This window comes from Falco punctatus (genome assembly GCF_963210335.1).
Source record: "Falco punctatus genome assembly, chromosome: Z".
Classification (NCBI taxonomy): Eukaryota; Metazoa; Chordata; class Aves; order Falconiformes; family Falconidae; genus Falco; species Falco punctatus.
The window spans coordinates 9349731-9372833 of record NC_137586.1 but is presented as its reverse complement, the minus strand read 5'-3'; the positions used below and the strand labels follow the sequence as shown (position 1 = coordinate 9372833).

Below are 23103 nucleotides of genomic sequence, written 5' to 3'. Positions count from 1 at the left end.
AGAAGAGAAGAGAAGAGAAGAGAAGAGAAGAGAAGAGAAGAGAAGAGAAGAGAAGAGAAGAGAAGAGAAGAGAAGAGAAGAGAAGAGAAGAGAAGAGAAGAGAAGAGAAGAGAAGAGAAGAGAAGAGAAGGAGAAAGGGAAAGAAGAAAATGGAAAAGGAGAAGAAAGAAGAGCAAAAGGAGAAGGAAAAGAAAAAAGAAAAAAGAAACTGCCAGGAGCTGGTTGCTACAATCTCCAGAAACACCCTGTTCCTTTCCTACAAAGGAAAATGTCCCTTTATTGGCCCAGGGAGTTTTGCCTCAGTAAACACCAAAAATCACTGCACACAACGATACACTTGTCTCAGTCAGCAGCTCTGCACTCTGTTATTCAGGTATTGCCTTTCTATCCTCTTGGCAGGGCTCATATCTCTCCTCCCAGCTTATTTCTGAAAAGTCACTGCACACGACTGAAATTTCACCTTCAGTCTGGGTGTCACAAGAATATTGTTGGCAGTTCTCATCCTGAAGTCATGCATGCTGGCTAGAGAAAATTCTATTGCTGGCTTCCCCCCCCCCCCCCCCCTAGTTTTTCTGAGCTGAAACATGCTTTCTGGCTAAAGCAGTTATGATCAGCTGACAAGAGACGATGCAGAACTAAGCTCCTGATCTGAGCACTGGCTTCGGCTCCACACTTTTCCCACAGTTGGCTGGTGTCTTGTTTGGAACTGACTCCTTCTTGATGGCCTGGCCCCAAGCCCTGCCCTTTGATGAGCTGGAAGTGCCAGCATGATCTTCCTAGAGTCTGAGTGAAGGCAGTAGACTGGTACCCCTAAGACAGATGCAAGATCTAGGTCTACAGTTATTTCACAAGCCAAGAGGGAGAAAACTATCTTTTTGAAAATGTCTCAGGGTAGAGCTGCTGTCGCTTGTGTCCTTGGGCACCCATGGACAAGTAGCGTCATCTGTAGAGGTCCAGGTTGTGCATGAGGAAGAGGGAAAGGCCTCTAGCATCCCTTCTGCCTCTTAGGGCTTTCTGGCTATGCCGTACCACAAGAAAAAGAGCAGGTGGGAAGGAACAACAGATGGTAGTACCATCATAGCAAGACCTGGCTCTTTCCTTGCCTCAGTCATGCCAGCAGCATGAGTTAGGCTTTATGAGGATAAGGGCTAACAGGCTTTGCTCCCCTGAACGGGGCAGGGAGGCAGTGGGAATGGGAGAGATCTGGTGGAGCAGATACTATCTCACTATAAGGCTGGAAAGTGGCAGCAGCACCCACCTGTCTGAGGTTGGAGTATGGGATGGCACCAGCTGCAGCTTCAGGGGTGGCAGCACTATGGGAAAGGCAATGTATACTTGTGGATGCTAGCCCCAGTCAACACTCAAGCTGAGGAGAGGTTCTTTGACATTACCTTGATTGGGGAAAACATTTTCCCTTATGGGTGAAGCAGGAGGGACCAGGGTGGTCTGCCAGTGACCACTGGTTTTGGAGTGGGTACTACTATCCCTCTGCCTGTCCTCTAAACACACCCTCAGACACTGTGGATGTGACACACACACACACACACACACACACACACACACACACACACACACACACACATATTTATGTACAGGTGAAGGATTAGGACTTACTAAGGCTAAAAGAACAAAACAAAAACCCAGAAAATGTACTTTCACATGAGAGTCCATGTGGTCATCTTGCCTGCCCAACTTGGGTCTCTATTTCAAGCTCCAAAAGAAGCTGTCCTAAAGCAGAGTTCTACAGCACCTACCTAGTCAACGGTGGTGAGAAGACCCTTTGATGGTCTTTAGGGACATTTCCTTCCCACACCGCAAAGTACTGGACTTTAGGCAAAGATTGTAATAAACAGGAGTACACGTAGGTCGATTGGTTGAGTTGAATGACACAGGCTTTCAAGTGCAGAATCCCTTTTTCAGGTCTTAAACTTGGTCTGACAGACTTTCCTTCTGGAGGGCTACAGAAGCAAATGCCATTCTCTATTGACTAGTCGGAGGAGTTAGGCACCTATCTCAGGAGGACTGCTTCATCAGCAGCCTGAAATTGAGAGGTAAGTTAGGCATCTGTGTTAGACTGGACACCAGCCAAACTAACCTGTTTAAGAAAAGCAATTCACTTTGCTGGGAATGGGTATGAACTTTGGGTATTGCTGAAGTAAATTTGTGAGTAAAAGTGTTAAGGTTATGAAAACAAATATATACACCCTAGTTCAGAAGTGGTGCCTTGGAGATAAAGAAGGAACATACTTCCTGAGCATTTAGGACCTGTGCACAAGGACAGATAATGCTAAGTATCTTTGCTGCAGATAACACTGACCAGGAACTTGCTCTACTGAGGAAACCATAGCCAAACACAGCGGGTAAATGACAATATTCCTCCAACCCAGCTGCTTCTTTAAAATGTCTAAGTGGAGCCTGAGACTGTTCTCCTTGAACATTGTCTAGAGGTAATGACTTAAAGTCCTAATGATGGGATTCAAGACACAGATATCTCCATCTGAGCAAATCACTCTGGGCTGGTTTTAGTAGACAGACAGGGCTGGTAGGTTCCAATTCACCTGCCTGAAGTGATCCTTTCAGATGAGACTGAGAACCATGGCCAAAAAAAGCCTATATCTCTCTTGAGGTTATAATGAGGACCTTGAATAACTAGCCGTGAAGGAGACAGTTACAGAGTAGTTCTATCACATCAGGGGAAATGAATCTCAGTCAAAGCCTTGGTTAGAGTGTACATAACTTTAGTCATGTCCTTGTAACCTGTGCTGTCAGCACGGTAGTTCTAATGCTATGAACACCTCTGTCACAGGAAAGCTTTTAATGGCAGATTCTGATCAGACTGTAAGGATCAGCTCTGCATTGTTGCAGACATTCATTGACCATGTTTAAGCCAGAGCAATATTTACTTCCCCCAGAAGTCTTTGGCTTAGACTTATCCAATCCAGATATAAGCACTCAGCTCAGGAGTCCATTTACCCCAAACTCTGCAAAGTCCATGGAGGTGAAGAGGAGCAATGATGTTGCTTAGCTAAGATATGAATGGGACTTGAAGGTGCCTCTTTCACTCCTCAAAGACTAGAATGGAAATGTAAGTCCACTCAGCAAGTCATTGAGGCCAAATGAGAAACCCATGGAAAGCTTCTCTGTGGCCGCTTTCTTTCCCTGTTTCCACATGAGTAACTGCATGTGTGGTTACCCCAGAAGAGACATTTAATGGCAATCTGTTCATACCTTCTATCCCTACTGTTCATGCACATGGCCTTGCTAAAAAGCAATGATGTCCTTTGGAACTGATTCTAATTTTTCAGCTCTTCGTCTGTATTTCTTTTGCTCCACATAGGGCTGAGTCATTGCTGAGACCTTGCAGCCATATAAGTGGGGCTCTTATCTGGAGATAGATGAGGCTATGAGGCTGTACCCCCAAGATTCCAGGATCATTTTCCAAGGATGGATTTACCGGAGGACCAAGAAGAGGATGCTGAGACAGCTTTAGTCCCATATACATCACCAGCCTGGTGGGTAGTTATGGCCAGAGTCCAGGTCTGTGCACAGCAGGAAGGATGCTGCCCTGTCCCTTGCTTGGTGCTAATGGCAAACTGCCCTGGCTTCAATGGGAGAAGGATCCCATTGCCGGCATGACAAAGTCAAGCTGTTAAGTGGAGTAAGATTTGTGTTCATCTGTACAACAAACTTTTAAAAGCAAGAGAAGGACAAGCGTTTCCCAAAGACTTTATGAACTAAGAAAGTGCATATGATCTTTAAAAATACACAGCTCCTGTGCTCTGTGACATTCACAGTATAGTCCAGGGACTGCTAGGTTTGCGCAGCATCTTGCACACACCTTTCAGGTCATCTACCTGCTGTCAGGGTATGAATGTATCTGCTAAGCTTGCAAATGCAACCAGCTACAGATGCAAGACTGCTCTGTGTCTTTGCAGGACAACAGAATTAGCCCAACGCTGCTCCTGTCAGGACGGGTTATCACGTTGAAGTTCTTCTTCCATTACATAATCTACTGCCTCCTATTTCTTGTTATTCTACTGTGTCTTTCTCCCTAGTTCTTCCTAGCAAAGTCTCCACGGATCATCTTCTCTACCTCTTTTTCTGTGCTCTTTTGGAGGCAAGAAACCTCTCCCTGAAGAAACTCAAAGGCCATCACTTCTTCCAGCACTGAAGTGGCAACCTCCCGTGCTCACACCTAAGCTCTGATCATGGCTGAATATCGCTCATGTGCCCACTACATATGTAGACTTCTTTACCTTTAAGCAATACAAATTAGTCTCTGTTTACACACACAAATATACGTGTGTGTTTGCAAGCCCATCCAAAACTGCAGTCAGGATCCTGTCCTTCCATTTGATAGGGCCTGCTGTCCAAGCACACCTGTAATGGGGCAGTGGAGATATTTCTCTTTACAGCTATTACCTCTGAGGCTGATCAATATTATTACAATTCCCACCTGTGGTTTTTTCCCTTGTCTGTCTTCTTGTTTCTATAGCAATTTCTCTCTCCGTTTTATGCCTTTGCACCAACTTTCTTCCAATGCTGGATGGCTTCTCTTTGCCTCAGTCCTCATCTTCCCTGTTCCTTGATACCAACCCACACAGATCTCCCCTTCCCTGGCTTCTGCCTGGACTGCCTGGCAGAGGTGGAGGAAGGAGGCAAGGCTCGACAGAGCAGGCTCCATCCCTGCAACAACCACTGCTAAGACTGTCATGGAGCGTCCAAGATTAGAAGCCCAAATGTCTTAGAGAGGGAAAGGCAGTGCAGTGAAGGGGACTTTGCATCCATGCTGGGATTAAATGAAGCCTGATCATTTACACTAGAAATCAATGTGTTTACCTGGACTCTTGGGGTGCTATTTTTAGGAAGAAGAAAAAAAAAAAAAAGAAAAGAAAAGAAAAAAAAAAGAGAATGTTTTTGTCAGATGTTTCAGTTTGAACATCTGAAGGTTAAAAAGGAGACAGATTGTATATATGAATCTTTATATACATGAATATGCACACATACGTATCATACATATGTATACGTACAGAGGTACTATATATACATACATATCAACAGAGACAATTACACATATACAGACAGAGAAGCTGATGTGATCTAACAGGGAGATGGGAGTCCAGCATTTCAAATGCTAATGTTTTCTGTGGTTTCTTTTTTTTTTTTAAGATGCTTGATGACCCTGCCTCATTTTTCCCATCCATAAATTAAAGGTGACAATAAAAATTAGCTCTTAAATTGTAATGCCCTTCTTTCAAATAACCATATGACTTACTTGCTGTGCAGTGTTCTTACTAGGATTGCTCTCATTTAACTACGTTGCATTAAGAGCTAGTTGAAAAATGACAATTATTTTCCAGGGGGGAAATTGTCATTATTTTGGCTTTCTTTCCTGTGAATATTTTGGTTAAAAAACCAAAACAAATCTGGGGCGGGGGAGGTGGCCAGAGGAATGAATTTTTGCCTTTTTTTTTTAATCAATCTGAAAACCAGTCCATTTTAAACAGGAATTTAGTGTTTTGAAGGCCAACATTTTTAATCAAGACAGTTTTGGTTTTTGTGCTGTTGGCATTTCTTTTTTAATCTACTAGAAAGAAAATTTACTGTGGAAACATCCAGTTTGGTCAAAATGTCACCTTTTGGTCACCCCCTCCTCCCCCAGCTGGTGTGATGAAAAAATGTCAAGCAGCAATAGCTATGTCACCTCTGATTTATCTATTTTTCTAGAGTCATTAGTCTCAAGCAGCAGATGAAAAAGCACCACACTGGAGCAGCCGCTCCTGGAGAAGCCAGCCTGGATGGTCAGAAAATGTCACTGGTTCCCCTGTGTGGCTTTGCCTTTTCTTATGCTGTCCCCAGGCCGGGGCAGGAGAGGTGGTCATAGCATGATGGGGATCGCAGGGTGGTGGAGGCACCCTGGAAGAGATGTGGAGGTGTGCAGCACACAGAAGAGCTGGGCTGGGGTGGGACAGGGCAGGGATGCAGGGTGGGCTGGTTGAGAGGGAGCTGCGGTCTGCCTGCACAGGGGCTGCAGCAGGGAACAGTGGGCAAGGGCCGAGCGGTCACAGCCCTGGTTGCCCTCCTCAGCAGCATCCAGAATTTACTTGCTCATGCAAACATAGCCATGGCTCTCTATTCCTCTCTCAGCTTGCTTTACTAAGCAAGGGCTTTGCAGGCAAAGGTCAGAGCCATAAATTCAGGTCATTTTGGGAAGCAGGGAGCAGTGATGGTAAAGGTCAAATTATATTGTTAGGCTACTTTTCCATCAAAGCCTGTAGCCTCTTCTGCTCCCAATGGCCAGCTCAGTGAGTCCTGTGCCCGAAGGAACTTTTGTTCTGCCTCATACAGAGTGCTCACTCCTGCTTTTGCTGCTGGTGAACATTAGGCGGGAGAGGAAATTAAGCTGTGTGGTAGCTACCTTTCTGAACATAATGAAAGGTTCTTTATTACAAGGGGGCCTCAAGGAGTCTGCTGTCTCCTGAGCACTGTACCAACAGTTTAATTAAAAAAATGTACATGGTTGAGAACTAAGTCTAATTGGGAAGATGTAAGCGAGCCTCTGTGCCCAGTCTCTGCTGGTTCTGCTTTTTTCCCTTCGTAGGTTGACTAGAGCTTATCAAAATGCTGATGAACATGATGCTTCACTCTCCTGTTCTTGTTGCTGAGGGTTAGATAGGGATGCTATGCTCATTCCCCCTTTCCTTTTCCTCACCAGACTAGGATGATCTCAGGACCCCTGATGAAGCCCAAAGCCCAGCTCATGGGTCTCAGCAAGGAGGGTTATGCTGCCTGTGACCTCCAAGCAGGTTGCCTGGTACACCCTACCTGAGGCTCAAGCCTCTGCCATGAGACATGACAGCCCACAGCTCTCTGCCAGGCTGGGCTTGAGGAGTTTGGTCTGTAATTGCTCAATGGGAGCAGGAAGAAGTTGTTGGGGTGCTGCTTGTGTGAGGCTGTGTCCAGGAAAGGAAGAGACCCCAGCTTTCCTCCCAGATAAAATCCTGGCCACGGGTCCACAGCAACTCCCCCAGGACTGCTCTGGTGCCAGTGGCAGGAGGCAGGGCTGGACTTGGGAGCCACCAGGCCTGGCTGTAGATGGGGTGGCAGGGACACCCTGTGCCCCACGATCATGCAAGACTTCTCATGTGCACCAAGCACTCATCCACACTCATTATCACCCTGCATGTCAGACCTTGCAGTATCTCCCATGCGAAGCCTTGCACTTGTGGGTCTGCTTGCCTGTGCTACATAACCAGACCGTTCCCCAGGGGTGAGACTTCACCCTTCTTCTGCCAAGCCTGTTCAACCTCACCTACATTCCATACCCCTCTAAATCAGAATGCAGCCAGGAACACATATTCCCAGCTTGCAACACTCAATTACTCCTTCTGATATTTTATTTTTTTTGCCTGCAGGTTCAAATTACCTTCAAGGTGCACAGTGCAATTAGCTAAAAATATTTCCTGCTTCGTTTTAATTGCACTAAAACTCTAATGTACCTCCAGTGAGGAGCAGTAAGGTGGAAATTGGTGCCCCAAATATTTCAAATTGATTAAAGCCTGGGATGACTCAATAAGCTTACACAGTTCTATTAATTATTAAATGTTATTAATTTTTTTGTTAAAACCCCCACCTTCCTGAAGCCACGTTCTGTATGATGTTTCTGAAAGAAGATACTCTTGCTAAGAAGATGATAACTCTTTCTGAGTTTGAGACAGATTAAGACAAGAATTCCTCCACAGAGCTGGAGCAGTTTCCATCTGAAGAATTCACAGCTCTTGGCAAATTTTAGCATCTCAGAATTTGATTCTGAAAACACTGATGTATGTGACTTACATAAGTGACTCATTTCACTGCTATAGCTGAGGTATTTATATGGTTCTAATTTAGAGCTGGATTACATTTTTGTTCAAAGCCTTTCTTGGTAGAAAATGCAGGTGATCAGTCAAACATGGTGGCTTAAAAAATAATCAAATCTTATTGTCTGAGAATTTAAAAAGAAATCCAAAACAAAACTTTTTTTTTTTTTTTTTTTTTGAAAGCACTAAAACCCAGTATGTTGATTTCTTCATTCCCATGATGACTGGTTTGTAAGATTACTTCAATGTACTTTGGAAAAAGTATTGAAAGTAAACCCCAAATTCCATTTGCATCCAGTGGAGTCTGATCAGTCTGAGTCCTTTGGGTTTCTGGCACAGAAAGCCTGTGCTTATGAAGTCTGTCCCCTTGTGCCTGCAGCTGTGCTGCCTGGGAGCGCTACTATATCCTGATGCCCCAGAGCTGAACCCCAAGGATGGACCCCTTCAGCTCTGCTGCTGAACTTGGCTTTGTAACCCATTTTATTCTAAATCAACCTGTTCACCTTATATGACTGAGACAGCAGGTCATTGCTGGTCTAGCTGACTTTAAACACGGCAGCAAGCTATCATATGAGCCATTCAACTGGCAGAAGTGAGGTGGTGGGGGAGACACCGAGCATCTGGAAAAGGAAACCCTGCCAGCTGATCTTGCTGCAGCTGAAAGTTGGTGTGGCTACAGCTACAAGCTGTAGAGGGCTGTCTGATGTTCCAGCCTCATATCCTAGCCCCATAATTTCATTCCCTAATGCTAATATTTGTGGTGTCATTGGTTTGAGATTGTAGAAAAGTACTGCAGTCATCTGAGGTTCTGAAGTTTTATCAAAGGACCTCAAAGAATTTCAGAAAGGATTAAGACCTATACTCATTATTTCTAAGACTGTAATCTATATAACAAAAGCTGATTGGTTTACATTTGTTTTTTATACAGTTTTAGTATCAACATGACAAAGGCATTGTGTAAAGTAACCATGAACAGGAATTGGCAGTGAGAACTTTCACTGGCCAGTGTGCCTAGAGAGGCTATTCCCAAGGGTTCAATAGCTTCTCACCTCTCTTCGCTCTTCTAGTCCTCAGCTCTCAAATGCACTTGCCAACCTGGGTAGCAATCAGGGCTTGTGTGATATCGAGATGTGTTTGGGAGGAATTGAGGTGCGATGTGAAAACTCATTTCACATGGGCCATCAGTAAGGTGTCAGATGAGGCTTCCTGTTCTGCAGTGAGTTCAGCAAGTTTCCCACCAGTCTTGTACAAATGACAGGCTCATGCTAAGCTTTTTATGCTCCTCCCTGTACCTAAGGGCTAGTGATTTACCTGAGTAAGGAATGGTGGTGGGATTGAGTGTATGTCTCACCCACTTCCATGGCTGTGAATGAAGCCTGCTAGTGATGGTGGAGTCCATGGCAAATATCAAAGATACACTGCCCAGCTCTGCAACTCTCCCTCTCCTGCACCCTCTAGGGCAAGAACAGCCTCGACGATCTCCAGAGCATCTCATGCCTGCAACTGATGCTTACATGATTTCAAGGGAAATTGAAGGTGCTTAGCCTCTTGCCAAAGGGCACATCGAGAAGACGAGTCTCTGAAAGGAAAAACCCAACCCCTTCCTTCTTGTGTGCAAGTCCATTCACTTGCTTCCTCTGCAGCAGAACTCCAGGAAGGCAGGTACTGGCTCCTCCTTCCCCATGGGAGTACAGGAGACAGATTAAAGAGAAGGGGAAAAAAATAATTTCACAGCTAGTCTGCCCTTAACAAGAAAAGGTTCCTGACACCACCAAACTAATCAACACTGAAAGCTTATGAGGTCAAGGTTTCCTTTCTCCTCCATTATTCTTTTGACTTTTTCTGACTGGTTGGGACTTAAGCGCTGCCCTGGCAAGTCTATAAATATAAAAGCCTTTCTTGCCTTCCTCTGGAACACACCAAAGACCATTTGAATACCTGTGGGGATAAGTTAAAACTAAACAAACCCAAAGCAACTCACAAAAAACAGGTAGTCCAGCCAATCTTCAAGTGCTGACTATAAATTGCTGTTAAGTCAGGCCCAAGAAGCTTGTCTCTGCTCAGCAGGGAATGGGAAAGGCAGGTCTCCTCCTCAGAGCAAGCCCCCTGGATTCAGTGTTTTGTGTGAAGCCTTATGGACAGGAATGCTAATGGCAAGCAACTGGCCAAGCTGGGAACGGGGTGTAAGCTGTGCCCGAAGGATGGACCCAGGGACCATCAGAGCCAAGCTATGAACTTGTGAGTTACTTAGAGCATCTTAGTGCCTATGCACCACAAAATGCTGCTGAGCTGCCTTGGGTGGCCATCCGTGCACAGCTGCTAGGAGTTTCCCTGAGCTGGCCGTCAAGAAGATTCCAGCCCTTGTAGTCTTTTCCACTGGCACCTATAGAGTGTAAAATGATCCTGAAGCCAAATGAGGAGTGTTTATAAACCCCCTTGCTATGCAGGAAAAGTGGCAGAGGATCTAGGAATATCTACAACTGCTGTATTTGAAATATTAAGGGTCCCTGCCCTAAGGCGCTGCACATGCTCTCTGCACTGTAGCACAGGGACCTGTACCCAGCAGTCTTTTCATGGCAAAGGCAAGGCTGCTCCCTCCATCATTGCTGTCCATGGGCTTTCTGCTGGGCTCTGTGCTCCTTCAGTGCTCTAGTAGAAAAGGGTAAAAGAAAAATGCCCCATTCCCTGCTAAAGTCTGACAAACAGGAATCATAGCTGCGGCATAAGCTTCTCTGATGGATTCTGCCTCAGCAAAATGAAATTAAGATTTCAGCAAACAAGCTCCAATTCCATGGTACCAGAAGAACAAATGACATCTGATAATTGCCAGCTCCTTTTGCTTATTCTTTGCTCTGTTCACCCCATCAGTCTCTCCAGATTATATTTTCAGCTGAGTTTAATGAACGCCATTTATTAAACTAACACCAGGGTTCTGCTCTGGCCTCAGACAGATGTGCCTGCTAATATGAATCATTTTGTTCAATTGGATTATTCTGATGGAGAGTGGATCCCCGCCACTCCAAGGAGCACAAACAAATGGGTACAGCTTGCCTCCAGTTGCGACCAGCCGCTCGCGTTCATTAGGAGGCAGCTCTGGGCTCCGCAGGCAGGGTGGTGTCCCTGCCGCTCCCATCACCTGGCACTTCTGCTCCTTCCCATTGCCCCCTCACATACAGAGAGAGCCCAGATCTCAGTGCGGCTCTGGGACTGGCTTGTCAGTGGGATGTGAGCATCACTGCTACCTTCCCTGTGTTTATCAGCTGCATGGGCAACAGGGTTCACCTTCTTTGTCACAACGAACAGTCCTTATCTGAATGCGGAACAGACCCCCCTAACTGTATTCTTCCCTTCCCAATGTGCCATGTCTGACCTCCTTTACACTGACACCTGAGAAAATGTAGACTACTTATGTGCTATTGATCCTTCTTTACTCTGATCATCTCCAATTATTTGGGCAAAGGGACAGGGATGATATGCTTTTAAAGGCTAGTATTAATCAGAGAAAAGAGATAAAATCCATTTGAAATCTCCCAGACAGAGATCCCCCTCAGTCTATCGTTTGGGATTTTAGTGTTGAAAATTTTGGGTCAATCTCTGTAATATGTTGTGTTCAGGCACCAGACATCCATCTATCTGTCTATCTCAATACAAATCCTACCTTCTGTGAACCATAAAACTCCTAGCAAAGTGACATTACCACTTCTCACATCGACAGAACACACTGAGCACACATAACTTGGGGAAAAATTACAGAGGCAATTTGAAAGATCAGAAGAGAAAAGGCAGAAGATTTCTGCTCCCTAAGTCCAAGTGACCAAATCCCACAACAAGTCTTTAGCTGGCAGAAATCATCATCGCTCCGTTAAAGCCTTTTTTTTTTTTTTTCCCCAGGTGAAAGGCAGGCACAGCGCTTCTCCAGCTATCTGTGATCCTCAGAACAACTCTTTCTAGACAATTTCTGCAGGAAGAAATGGTTTTCATTATAATCCTAAGCAGCACCCTGGAGTTACTTCCAGGAATCACGGTAAGTACCAGAAGACAAGACTGTCAGGAAGCGGGGCTGTGCTGAAAAAGACCCCAAAGCCAACCATGGTGCCAGCCCGTGTGCCTCTGCTAATAGCCCTTCAGCATGCTCCTCAACAAAGCTGTCTAATGAGAAGTTAATTCCTACGTTCAGGTTTAAGTTCAGGAACACTTCTCCAGGAGTGAGGTAATCCTTTGCTTCTGATCAGGATCTGTACACCTTTCTCTACATTCCATTACATTGGTCTTCATGAGGAAAAGGAAAAAGACCTATCAGATTCCTGATGGGATTTTGTCTAATAAGGTCTGTACTCTCTGTACCAAATAATGCCCTGGTAAGCTAAAAGCAGAAGACAGAAAACCTTTAAATACAGCCCCTCTGAAAGCACAAAATCTCTTAAGAATTGATATGTAAGAGCCCAGTTTCCTAAAACAGTTGTTGGGCTGCTGCCTGGCTCCCTTTCCCAGTGCCCAGCCTACTATGGTGGAGCAATATGTCATGCAAGGAGAATGCACAGAGGAAAATAAAGAGCATGGAAAGCATTCATTTGTCATGTGTCACAGGAGATGGGATGCAACCTCTGCTGATGAGTGGAGATGCTTCAAAAGAGAAAAAAAGAATCTTATCCAGCAAAGACAAATCTGTAGCTGACTGCATGGCCCACGGATTTCATGGCCTAATTAATTTCCAAATCCTTAGAAATAAAGATAATGAAAACCTATTTTCTTTTGGAACAATCTGCTTTTTAAGATAGATATTGTATTACCGCACTCTACCATGACAACCAGGGCCCTGGTCCACAGCACACCCAAACCAACCAAAGGACGTCTGTTGGTTTCAAGGACCTCATATAGCCAGGAATCGCAAAGGTAGGCAGCTTGTTGCTGTGGGGATCTTAAAGAGTTATCCTGCTTTGCATGGAATGGGTGCTTCAGATGGACCAGCTGCTGGATCAGCCCTACACAGGAAAAGGGAAAACCTGAAGAGGCAGGGAGGGAGAATATATCTCCCAGTAATGGGAGGAGTCTGCTTTCTAAAGAGTGTGCAACTACAGCTTTCCAGGGATGCAAGAGGATTTCTTCTATTTGTAAGTCATTGTTGTACAAAGGGGTTTTAAGAATAAGCCATAGGGTTGTGTTTGGAGGTAGACATGTTCATTCCCTAGTTTCTCTGCTCTAAAGAAACCAGAGCGGCCAGAACAGTGGCATTGCATCTCCCTCTAGAATTGCGAGTAACTGAAACATCTCTGCTAGGAGAACATTTAGCATTAAATAAGTAACAGTGGGCCTGAATCCTTGGCTGTCATAAATCAGTGTCTCTTCACTGACTTCAGAGGAGCTGGTGATTGACGCTGCCAGAGAATGTTGCCTGATCATGGCTGTGGTTAGCACCTTTCCAGGCACAGCACTGAGTTTTCATTTACTGTGCTTCTTGCTTGGGAAATGACTTGACTGCTGTTCTCCTTTCCCCTCCAGCTCAGCCTTCTACCCAATATTTCAAAAAGGCTGGATGAAGCTCAGCTAAGTGGAAAAATGAACAATTTGAAATAAAAACTGTCTTTTCTCTAACTGCAGTCACAGGCAGGACGAAAGACACCTAAGAAACAGTGTTTGCACTGTAAAACTTCAATTCGCTGCTACAGCTGAATCAAACACTTCAGGGACCAGAGTTTTGATATTCACTTGTATCTGGCCAAAGTTACTGTACCCATGAATTATTCAAATATGCAATAATTGCATTTGATATATCACTGGGTATAACTGTGGGAATGAGAAACTGTGTTCTAGTGCAGCTGATTGTATATGCCTTCCAAACCATAAGAACATCAATTTAAGGTGCTCACACTGATGGAGCGCTGTGCAACCCCTTATTAAGATTCTTGGCAACTCATATAGCAGTTTTCCCCTGCAGAGTAAATTTCATGGAGTTTTTTAGCCTCCCTTTTCTTTATACCTACAGTGTAACTGCCAAACACTACCCCATACAGCTTCAATTCATGGTTCTGAAGTAGCTCTCAAAGGTCAGTGGCAAAAAGATCAGATCATTTTCAGCTTACTGATCAATGCTACACAAGTGACCTGAGTCCTGTGAACTATGTGTTGGAGCTGACTTGTAACTTTGACTTTACTGAGTGTTTCCATTTCCTACATTAACTTTCTCTGCTAATTCACTTTTCCTTAGGGCCAGAGGGCTGTGCTCTGCCTTTGGCCTACACTGTCCGTATCATCTTTATCTGGACAAAAAAAAGCGTGTTCACAATGCTGATGTTTTCTTTTCCTAAACACACCAGAGACAGACCTATCAGCCTTCAAGCATATGAAGCACAGGGCTGTCTAAGAAAAACTTCTCTTGTCTGAAGTCCTAGACCTTTATGGTCTCATACACCACTTGTCCTTTGCTCTCTCCCCAAGTACTTGCATGTGCAAATTGATAATGTGCTTCTTTCCCATCTACTCATTAGTGGGTGCTGCTCTCCCCAATATCAAAAGGTTTTGCTGATTTGTCACTTATTTGAAGGTCCTGTAGGAAAATGACCACACTTATTTTTAAACCTCATCCTGGATTTTCACAAGCCTCTTTTATTGTGGGTCTTTCCCCTCTCTCATTCTCTTTGTGCCTATTTTGTTTAGTAAAGGATTGATTCTGCCAGTGTTTGCTGCTGCTGGAACAAACATTTTGGCTAAGGGTGTCTCCTGTGTTTTTCCATGTCTTTGGCTCTCATTTCAACTCACTGCTGCTTGAAACATCTACCCATTCCTTTTCTTAACATTTCCCAGCTTTTCTTCAAGTGGCAGTCCCTTGTGCACTGGCCCAGCAAGCCTCTGTGCTGGATGAACCTCATAAAAAGGTTCCTTCAGAGGCTACTGTTTTTGGGTTACTGCAGCTGCCCATTAACTGACTCAGAGCTCACACCATTTACCTCAGAAGGGCTCTAAATCTAACTTACTCAGGTACTTTGCATGGCATGGTCCCTATGTGATCCCACAATAATCTTGTTGGTTAAGTGGATGAATATAACACTACCACCTCCAGTCAGCTCTGGGGCTCTGGGGCTTTTGCTGTTGGAAACCTTTGAAGGTGGCACAACCATACTAAGCTCCTGGTCTTTTCATAGTAGGGACAACTCAGCAGGATCTTTGCTGGCTGAGTCATTGGCAGAAGTTCTCACAAGCCTTCAAAAGTTTACTTTAGAGCGTCAGGACCAACAGCATCACAGTGGGATGAGAAATGGGAGGCTGCTTTCATATCTATTATTTAACTCTGAAATAATTGCATTATCTAACATTTTAAAAAAATGGGAACATGGCTTTTAATGAAGAATTCATGCTCTGAAGAGAAGGAAAGCTTTATGGTATTGCATTGTGCTGCTTTCTCACTCCCATGACAAATAGCACGGATCTGTTAGTGACCTACATGGACTCATTTAGATGCAAACACAGCAATACTAAAAAGCTGCCCTGCTTTGAGGAAGAACAAGTTCCAAATATTGCTGAATGGAATTCAGTCTCAGAGCAGTAATTACTGATTGTAATTTTGGAGTAAATGCAGTAATTAATTATTGTCGTTTTCCATCAGTGCATTATATTGTGTGCCAATCTTAGAATAACCACAATAATTAGCAAATGGGATTTTGCATGCTTTCGTATCAAAACTTTATAGAACAGGCATGAGAATTTTACCATAATAAAGTTATTAGTAATTTAAATTGGCAGGCAGGTTAAAAATTATCAGCCAGAAAAGAAATGGGTTTCCTTGTCAGTTTTGCAAACCCCTTCACTCTTTCTGTTTCACCCTCCCCCAGTAACACTCACTTCCATTCTCATGTATGAGCACAGGAGCGCAAAGTTTGGGTTAAAAACACAGAGAGCGATCTTTAATCACAGTCATCAGTGGAAATGAAAGGCAAAATTAATCTGAAGAAAAGAAAAAAATATTGGCTGAGCCGATGTTTTTCCAACACCTAAACAGACTTTCCCAAATGAAGCTGTGCTGATTCTGTTCTCGCTTTATTCACTCACATTAAAGCTTGCACTGGAGTACTGTTTTGATGTAATTATACTAGTGCAAATTTCCATAATGTAAGCAAGTCCTACATGATCTAAGTGATGACTAAAGGAGGGAAACAACACTAATCTGTGCAGGAGTAAGAGGAATTGGTTAGCGTGATTGCAGGAGGCATAACTACAAGAAATGGGATTAGATTCTGATAAAGGATGTTTACTCCGAATCTCAAGATGAGCATCCTAATAGACAACAGTGAGATAAATGCAACTGCAGAATATCCTCTCATTGAAGGTAATACAAGCCTGAGAGGCATAAGTAACCAAAAATTCAGTGAAAAATACACTTTCATTAGACTTTGTATTGAAGTGATCTGAAATGATAAGACAGCCAGAAATTTTCCATTCACTTCTTTTTGTTTATGGGCATTTAGAATTTTGCTTGTTTGTTTTATTTTTGGATGATAATGTCTGCTTACTTTAAAATTAGGTGGTTTGGTTTTTTTTTCTCTTATCAGAGCACAGAAAAAAGGAAAATTTAGTTTTCCAAAAGACATTTCCTCTGGGAAACATTATCACCTACTCCAGCCTGCTGCAAAAACAAGCATCTCACACCTTCTACAATAAACAACACATTGCACATGTTCAAGAAGCTGTGAAGGAGGACCTGAACATCTTTTTTTTTTTTCATATTCATGCTTTGGCTTATGTTATTTCCCCCAGCATTTTGGAGAAGCAGATTGCCTGGACAATGCATTCTTTTAATGTTTTGCCACTACTCTTAGGAGCTACTCTATACTTTTGCCTCACTCAGTTTGTCTCACTCAGTTTGATGCCAGTTAGTGCTCCAGGTTAGTCCCACTAAAATGTCTCTCTACCTTTAGCTTTAAATAAAATTTCAGCAAGGGGTAAATAAGACACTGGTAATGATCAGTCACTGCAATGAAGCCCCAAAGGGCGAACTGACAGGGTTTTCACTGCTCTTCTGTGCAATGTCTTCTATTGATCTACCAGCTAGACGCTTCTGTGCTGCTCTGTTAAGTCCCTAAAACTGGAAGAGCTGTGAATTATGGGGTTTTCTAGGCAATATTGTCCTATCATGACTACTACTGACTTAGCATGGACAGAGCAATGGGGAACTCACTTCAACACCCAGTGTGGAGGGCTGGAATCATGCTGATTACTTCTGCCTCCATGGGGAGGACCAGAGGAGGTCACCTTTCTGCCTGTCTAGCATTCCTCCATGGTGCTGGCCATGCAGCCAGCTCACATGCACCCCCAGGCACTGCAGGGTCTACCTTCAACTTTGCCATATCACAGCGTACCCAAGGGCTCCTAGGAATGGTTACCCACGGGAGCTGTGGATTTCAGGGTCTTTTTTGCTTGATTATTTTGTACATTTACTATCTTGAAAGATACAAGAAGTGGCTCCAAATCCTTGCGTTCTATTCCAGAGGGGGGATTTGTAATATACTGATTATAGTGATTTTGGCAGAGTTGCCTCAAATGATCCTCCTCTCTTACTTTTGTTTCCTCCCTGCACATGCCTGTTTCTTTTTTTTGCTGAAACCACTAGTTTAATTACAAAGGAGGGAAAAAAAAAAAAAAAAAAAGATAGTAAAGACAGCCATTTTGGAAACATTTTGCCATCCAGATTCTTCATGGCTCTGCTTGCTGCAGCTTGTGGGCTTATCTGTCATATCTCAGAGACCCTTTCAGTGTTTGACAGCAACTTTAGAGCACTTGCAAGGAAAACAAAGGACTTAAAATCACTGTGGCCTAGATTTCTTGTGTCCCCAAAAAAAACAGATTTAGAAGTTAAACCCTGCCCTGTGCAGCCAGAATTAAAACTGAGTGAAGATCTTTCTTTCTTGGTTAGGAAAAAACAGACTAGTGGACTACATCAAATTGGGTGCTGCTTGTTTGTTTTTTGTTGGCAGCTTCTTGTTTTTGGAAAGAAGTTCAATAAAACAAATCTTTTCCTTAACAAAATTCCAGTTAAAAGGTTTCTTGAGCATTGTCTTGAAGCACATGAGTAATTGCCCTGGTGTCAATACGGTTATGAGCATGCTTCATATTGGAATAAGGAACCTGAAGAACTGCAACCAAAGTAAACCCAGATAAAAACCACACAGGAGTTACTAAGTTTCCGACAGTCAACATGATCTGCCTGCTCTTCAGCTTTGCAATAGCTATCTGTGCCGTACCCATGTGTCTAGCTTGTTTGCACCCTAATGTTTTAAGGAAACTTCTAGTTGCAGCAATGATGTTGTCTACTGAGTGGGAAAGTCAGAGATTCCCAGTGGTATTTTGGAGGCTGACTGGAAACTGCACATCAAACCAGACATGGGGGTACAATAACACCACACTGAGCCAACAACAACTGACCAGTCTCGAAGGCTTATTACTGAGGGCTTAGCCCTGTACTAACTCCTACTGCACAGCCCTGGTGGGAAGCTGACTTGTGGCCGTCATGACTAAAAACCTGCTATCTGCTTCTAGGGTGCTAATATGGATTTTTCTAAGCATTGGAAAGCAGATGAGCTGAAGAAAGAGCTGGATCTAAGCCCTGATGAGCTTCTGTGTATCCTTGCTGTCACCAAGTCTCCTCACCAGACTAACCTAGCATGGTACTCCTTGTGCTAAGTCAGATTCTTCCCTGGGACATACTCCTTCAGTGTCCTCCTGGGGCCACATGTACTTTGTGAGTTCTTTTTGTTAGGTGCAAAAAGACACAGACACAACTTTTTTTTTTTTTTTACTTTTTTTTTTTCCCTGAATAATCCTCTCCTGCTAAAAGACAGGTCCTCTTCAGCTTCTGCAGTGAGCTCACCAAGATGGGAGTCTGCAAGAGAGCAAGGACCTCTGAGCTGTATTTGCTTCATTTTGATAAAGACTGTCTGTACCTCTGATAAAGGCTCCTATAAACAGAGGATGGAAGTGAGCTGGTAGTAACAACTGAACTGATTTTGCTGGACAGCTGATCATTAAAATCGAAGTAAAAGCCAGGAAGGCAAAAGGACTTCCTATTTAGAGGCAACAATTCAAGACTGTTCTCTTGCTTTTCAGAAGCAAAGTAAAGAAAAAAAATGCTCTGAGAGAGAGATACATAATTTTGTTGCCATCTTACCAACTGATTCCTTTTTATATAATTCATTGAGAAAAAAAAAAAAAACCAAACCCAAACAACAAAACAGTCCTACTGACTGAGTAATCTTTTTGTAGGAAACAAGCTGAGACCTCAAAATCAGCCTGACAGTGCAAGGGTAGAGGCAGAGCACTTCATAATGATCCATGATAATGAAAACACTGTAGGCTTATGCAGTGATTCTTTAACAACACAAGTGTCTACAGCCCTGCACTTTCCTACATGTCCATAAGAAACAAGCATATCCTCAGTGATCACAGCTGTGCTATGATACAAAGCTATTGCTTAGTGCCAGACTAGGGAGACACCTGTGTTCCTCGATCCCTTTGCAGATATTACTGAAAATCTCCCCAACAAAGGCAGTTCCTGCTTAAAAATGTTGCATGCATGCATCTCCCACTCTCCCCCACAAAAACCTGCAGTAAAAAGCCAGTGTGATGAAGCAAAAAGCGTTTGGATATGGAAACATATTTTGGTTTCAAGCTTCCAAGAGGCCTTGTCATAAGCAAGGAAAAGAAAAGAGGTATTTGAAGAGGGAAAATGCATCGACAATTATCTTCATATAGTCACATATAAAGGAGGGTCTAAACTATGGAGGCTGTATCTTGCACATGCACCTAATAGGTTTACTCGAAAGATTTCTTAATCTGCTTCATGTTGTCTTCAGTGCAGCACCTCTTTCTAAGACCTTTTGATCCCAGTCCTTAATTCCGGGTAGAAAAGATACTGCTCTGAAGACCAGAACAATACATTTTTCAAAGGTATTAGAGATACCAATGAAAAATTAGAACACTTTGTAGTTCTTTGGGAAGGTTGAAGGTAGGGATTTCCTGCCTATACCTTAGATGGGTTAGAAAAAGCCTGAATCGAAATCACTGGATCTTAAACATTACAGCTATAATGGCCTAGAAAGGTCACCTAACCCACCTCTTTGTCTCTAATTCAGGAGTGCAAACTCCTTGTTGCAGCTTAGGGCCACCCTAGGTGCTGGGTTTATTGGGAAGTCTCTGGTGTGAAACAGGTTTAACAACAGGGACACCTCTGCATCTGTAACAAATACATACGGTTTTATGTTTGTGTTATCTAATGGGAAAGCCAGCCAGTGGTAGAAAATACTTCAGTTTTTGGAAACATCTCCATTTCTGTTATTGGTGATAGGCTGGGGTTCCAACAATACAAGCTGCTGCTTCTGATGTTTTTGACAGTGTTACATGTATTGAAGTTCCCTTGGAGCACCAAGCTGGCTCCTTTCCAACAACACGAAGTACATGAGTCTAACAACGAGACCCTTGTTCACATTTGTCTAGGTCCTCACTCAGGCAAAGTTTCCTTGGCTTTGGTTGGGTTTTATCTACACACAGGATCTAACACTAACTGAGCAAGAAGTGAGCATGGATCCTTCTATTAACTTCCTGGTCTTGGAAAGAAAGAAATTAGGGGTTATTTAGTTGTCAGGGAGACATATTTACATAGAGTTATTATGCTGGGATGAAATTGGATACAGACCATACCGCATGAAGAATGAAGAATGCTTTGAAACATTTGCAACACAAAGCTATTGAGACAAACACTGTCCCAGTCCAGTCACCTGGGATTAACCTGCAGCCCAGTCCCATCTCTTAATTGCAGATTTTCTTCAGCCACCAGAAACGTTCTCTTTGGCTGAGCAAGGGGAATCAGGACAGCTGCTGGCTCTCCTCTAGGGACCAGGAAGACTTCTTAGAGATGCAGGATGCCCCTGGGGTGGGGGACTTGGCTCATCCCTCGTTAAGCATCCTTCCACCTCTTTTTCTAAAGAGACGCACACACAAATGGTTCCTGGTTTATGTGTGGGTGCATATCTGTGCAGGGTGGCTCTAGCCAGAGGCCTAAGTGAAAAAGGCAGAAGCTAGAGAGCCGCAGAGCTGAATCTTTTTGAGGGTCTACAACACAAAGAGAGGCTACAACCATAGCTGACACCCCCTTCCCCATGCAGTTACCTGTGCTAGTGCTTTGTATCCAGTGGTTCCCATAACTCCTTAGTAGGGACGATTAGCATCCTTTGGCCTCTTGAGCTGCACCTTCAGCCTCTTCATGCCAATCTGGAAGCCATTCATAGCCTGGATAGCAGCTTGGGCACTGGCAGGATTGTCAAAACTCACAAAACCTGTCAAAACATGAGGCAAGGCAGGGGGCTTAATGAGCTGAAGGGGGCCAAGGCACGTACATGCAACGACCACTGAGAATGAACACAGGGAGAGGGCAGCGGGAAGGAGTGAGTGAGCAGGTAGGAGAGTGGGTAGGTGGGCAGGAGAGTGAGGAGAGGATGGTTGCCAATGGTGGATGGAGGGTAGGAGGGGTTGTTACAGAACAGTGTCCCTGGATGCAGTGCCTGGTCTGAGTGCCAGTTTGGACTCAAGATTGTGTGAAGCATGGGGATCCTAATGTTGGTGCCACAGTACCAGCACACACAAGATTTGGGTCACCTTTGAGCTGGGTGTCAGCAGATGTGATGCATGGTCTCAAGGCACTCTGTCTTGCTCTTTTTCTCTCCACCACGCCTGCAGTAAATCTCTGGACCCTCCTTCACTCACCAGCATAACCTGTCCTTTCTCTTCCAATGTTCACAATGAAGGGAATCTGATATACCTACTGCTACTTCCTTATTATGGCAATATAAGTAAAATGTGAATTTAATAAGTTCTTCATTATGGTATTCATTGGCATGAATAGTTTGATTGTTGGCCACTTAAGCAATATGAGAAGCTTTATTAACTGGCAATTTCTGCAGACTTTATGTTGACTCTGCAGTTGAGAAAGATTAACACTAGTGCTTCCCTAACATTGTTTTCATAAGTAGTTTCATACCTTGCCAGCAAATCATCCAATCAGCCATGGAGCACATCCAGCAGTAGAAACACTTATAGTGACTGAATATTGTATCTACAGGCCACCTGAAATTACATTCTTTGTCTCAATGGAAGACTTGTTCTCTGGGGATCAAAATAGCCAAGGTAGGTCAGAACCACACAGGATGCAACGCATCTAATGCATTCATCTTTGGAGATGGGTTTTGGTGTGAAGTTTGTGGGGTTTTTTTTTTTCCTTCTTTTTGTTTTATATGTTAGGTCCAGGAAAGGGTCTCGTTTGCCGAGATTGTATACAACTTCAGTTGGAGTGACCATGGGTCTGAGATATTAGTGAGGCAGGGGGCCATCACATTGTATAAGAATTGCCTCTGCTACCTTTGCCAGAAATGTCCCGTTGTGCCAACAACACTTCAGAGCACAAACCCTGGGTAAGACTAGTCTAGACTAGCCTGCACTCCAGACAAAGCCATCTGTTTTCCCACCCCTGTGAAGCTCTGGCAGCACAACTCAACCCTAGGAACCTAGTGTCTCTCAACAGACAGGCTGAAATGAAGAGACAGTTTGAAAGCCCCTCAAAAAGCTAATGCTGAGCATTTGCTGCCAGGTATACACCTGCTCCTGACAGCAGCACCAGGCATGGCTTACAGCCTTGGGCTGTACTGTGATTGCATTCAGCAGCACCTCCTCCCTGGTCTGGTTCCTCCTTGAAAGTAAGTCTCACACATGACATAGGGTGGCTTGCATTTAAAAAAGGCACGCATACACCTGCATGCAAGGTCACCTCCTCATTCTTGAATTAGAGCTGCCTTAGGCTAATAGCAAAAGTTTATAAGAGATCATTAAACCTATGTCTTAGCCTCAAAGTAAGATAACAGGTTTACTGAGTAGGCAGATAGGGATTTAAGAGGGAGGTCCATGGAATAAACAGGCATCCCTCTTCATCTTCCCTTCTTGAAGCCAAGGCTCCAAGTAACAGGCTCTCCATGCAGTTTTCCTGCCAGCCGCCTGGATGAAGAGGTACCAACACTGCAGCTCTGAACATGTGCGCAAAGGTGCTGCTCCAGCCTCACGACAGTGATCAATCTCTAGACAGAAAACTGGAGAATTATGGTAATGAACTGGGGTTCATTGGCAATGGATCTGCTTTTGTGATCACTTATTAGCCAGTAAGCACCTGGTAATGTCCCCAGTTTAAATTTGACTAGTCGAATCACCTATCAAT

The 23103-nt window shown here is 43.9% G+C and overlaps 1 protein-coding gene across 11 annotated transcripts in view; it reads right to left on the bottom strand.

Moving 5' to 3' along the window:
• The window catches only part of CELF4 (CUGBP Elav-like family member 4), a 730178-nt gene that overhangs the window by 9364 nt on the left and 697711 nt on the right, over positions 1-23103 (bottom strand). For all 11 annotated transcript variants that reach the window (XR_013924765.1, XM_080371390.1, XM_080371393.1 and 8 more), the window contains exon 12: positions 21012-21178. Coding sequence is in view for 10 of the 11 variants with exons in the window: in XM_080371390.1 (XP_080227516.1) it covers positions 21051-21178 (128 nt within the window). In the remaining variant the exon portion in view is untranslated. The remainder of the gene's footprint in view (positions 1-21011; positions 21179-23103) is intronic.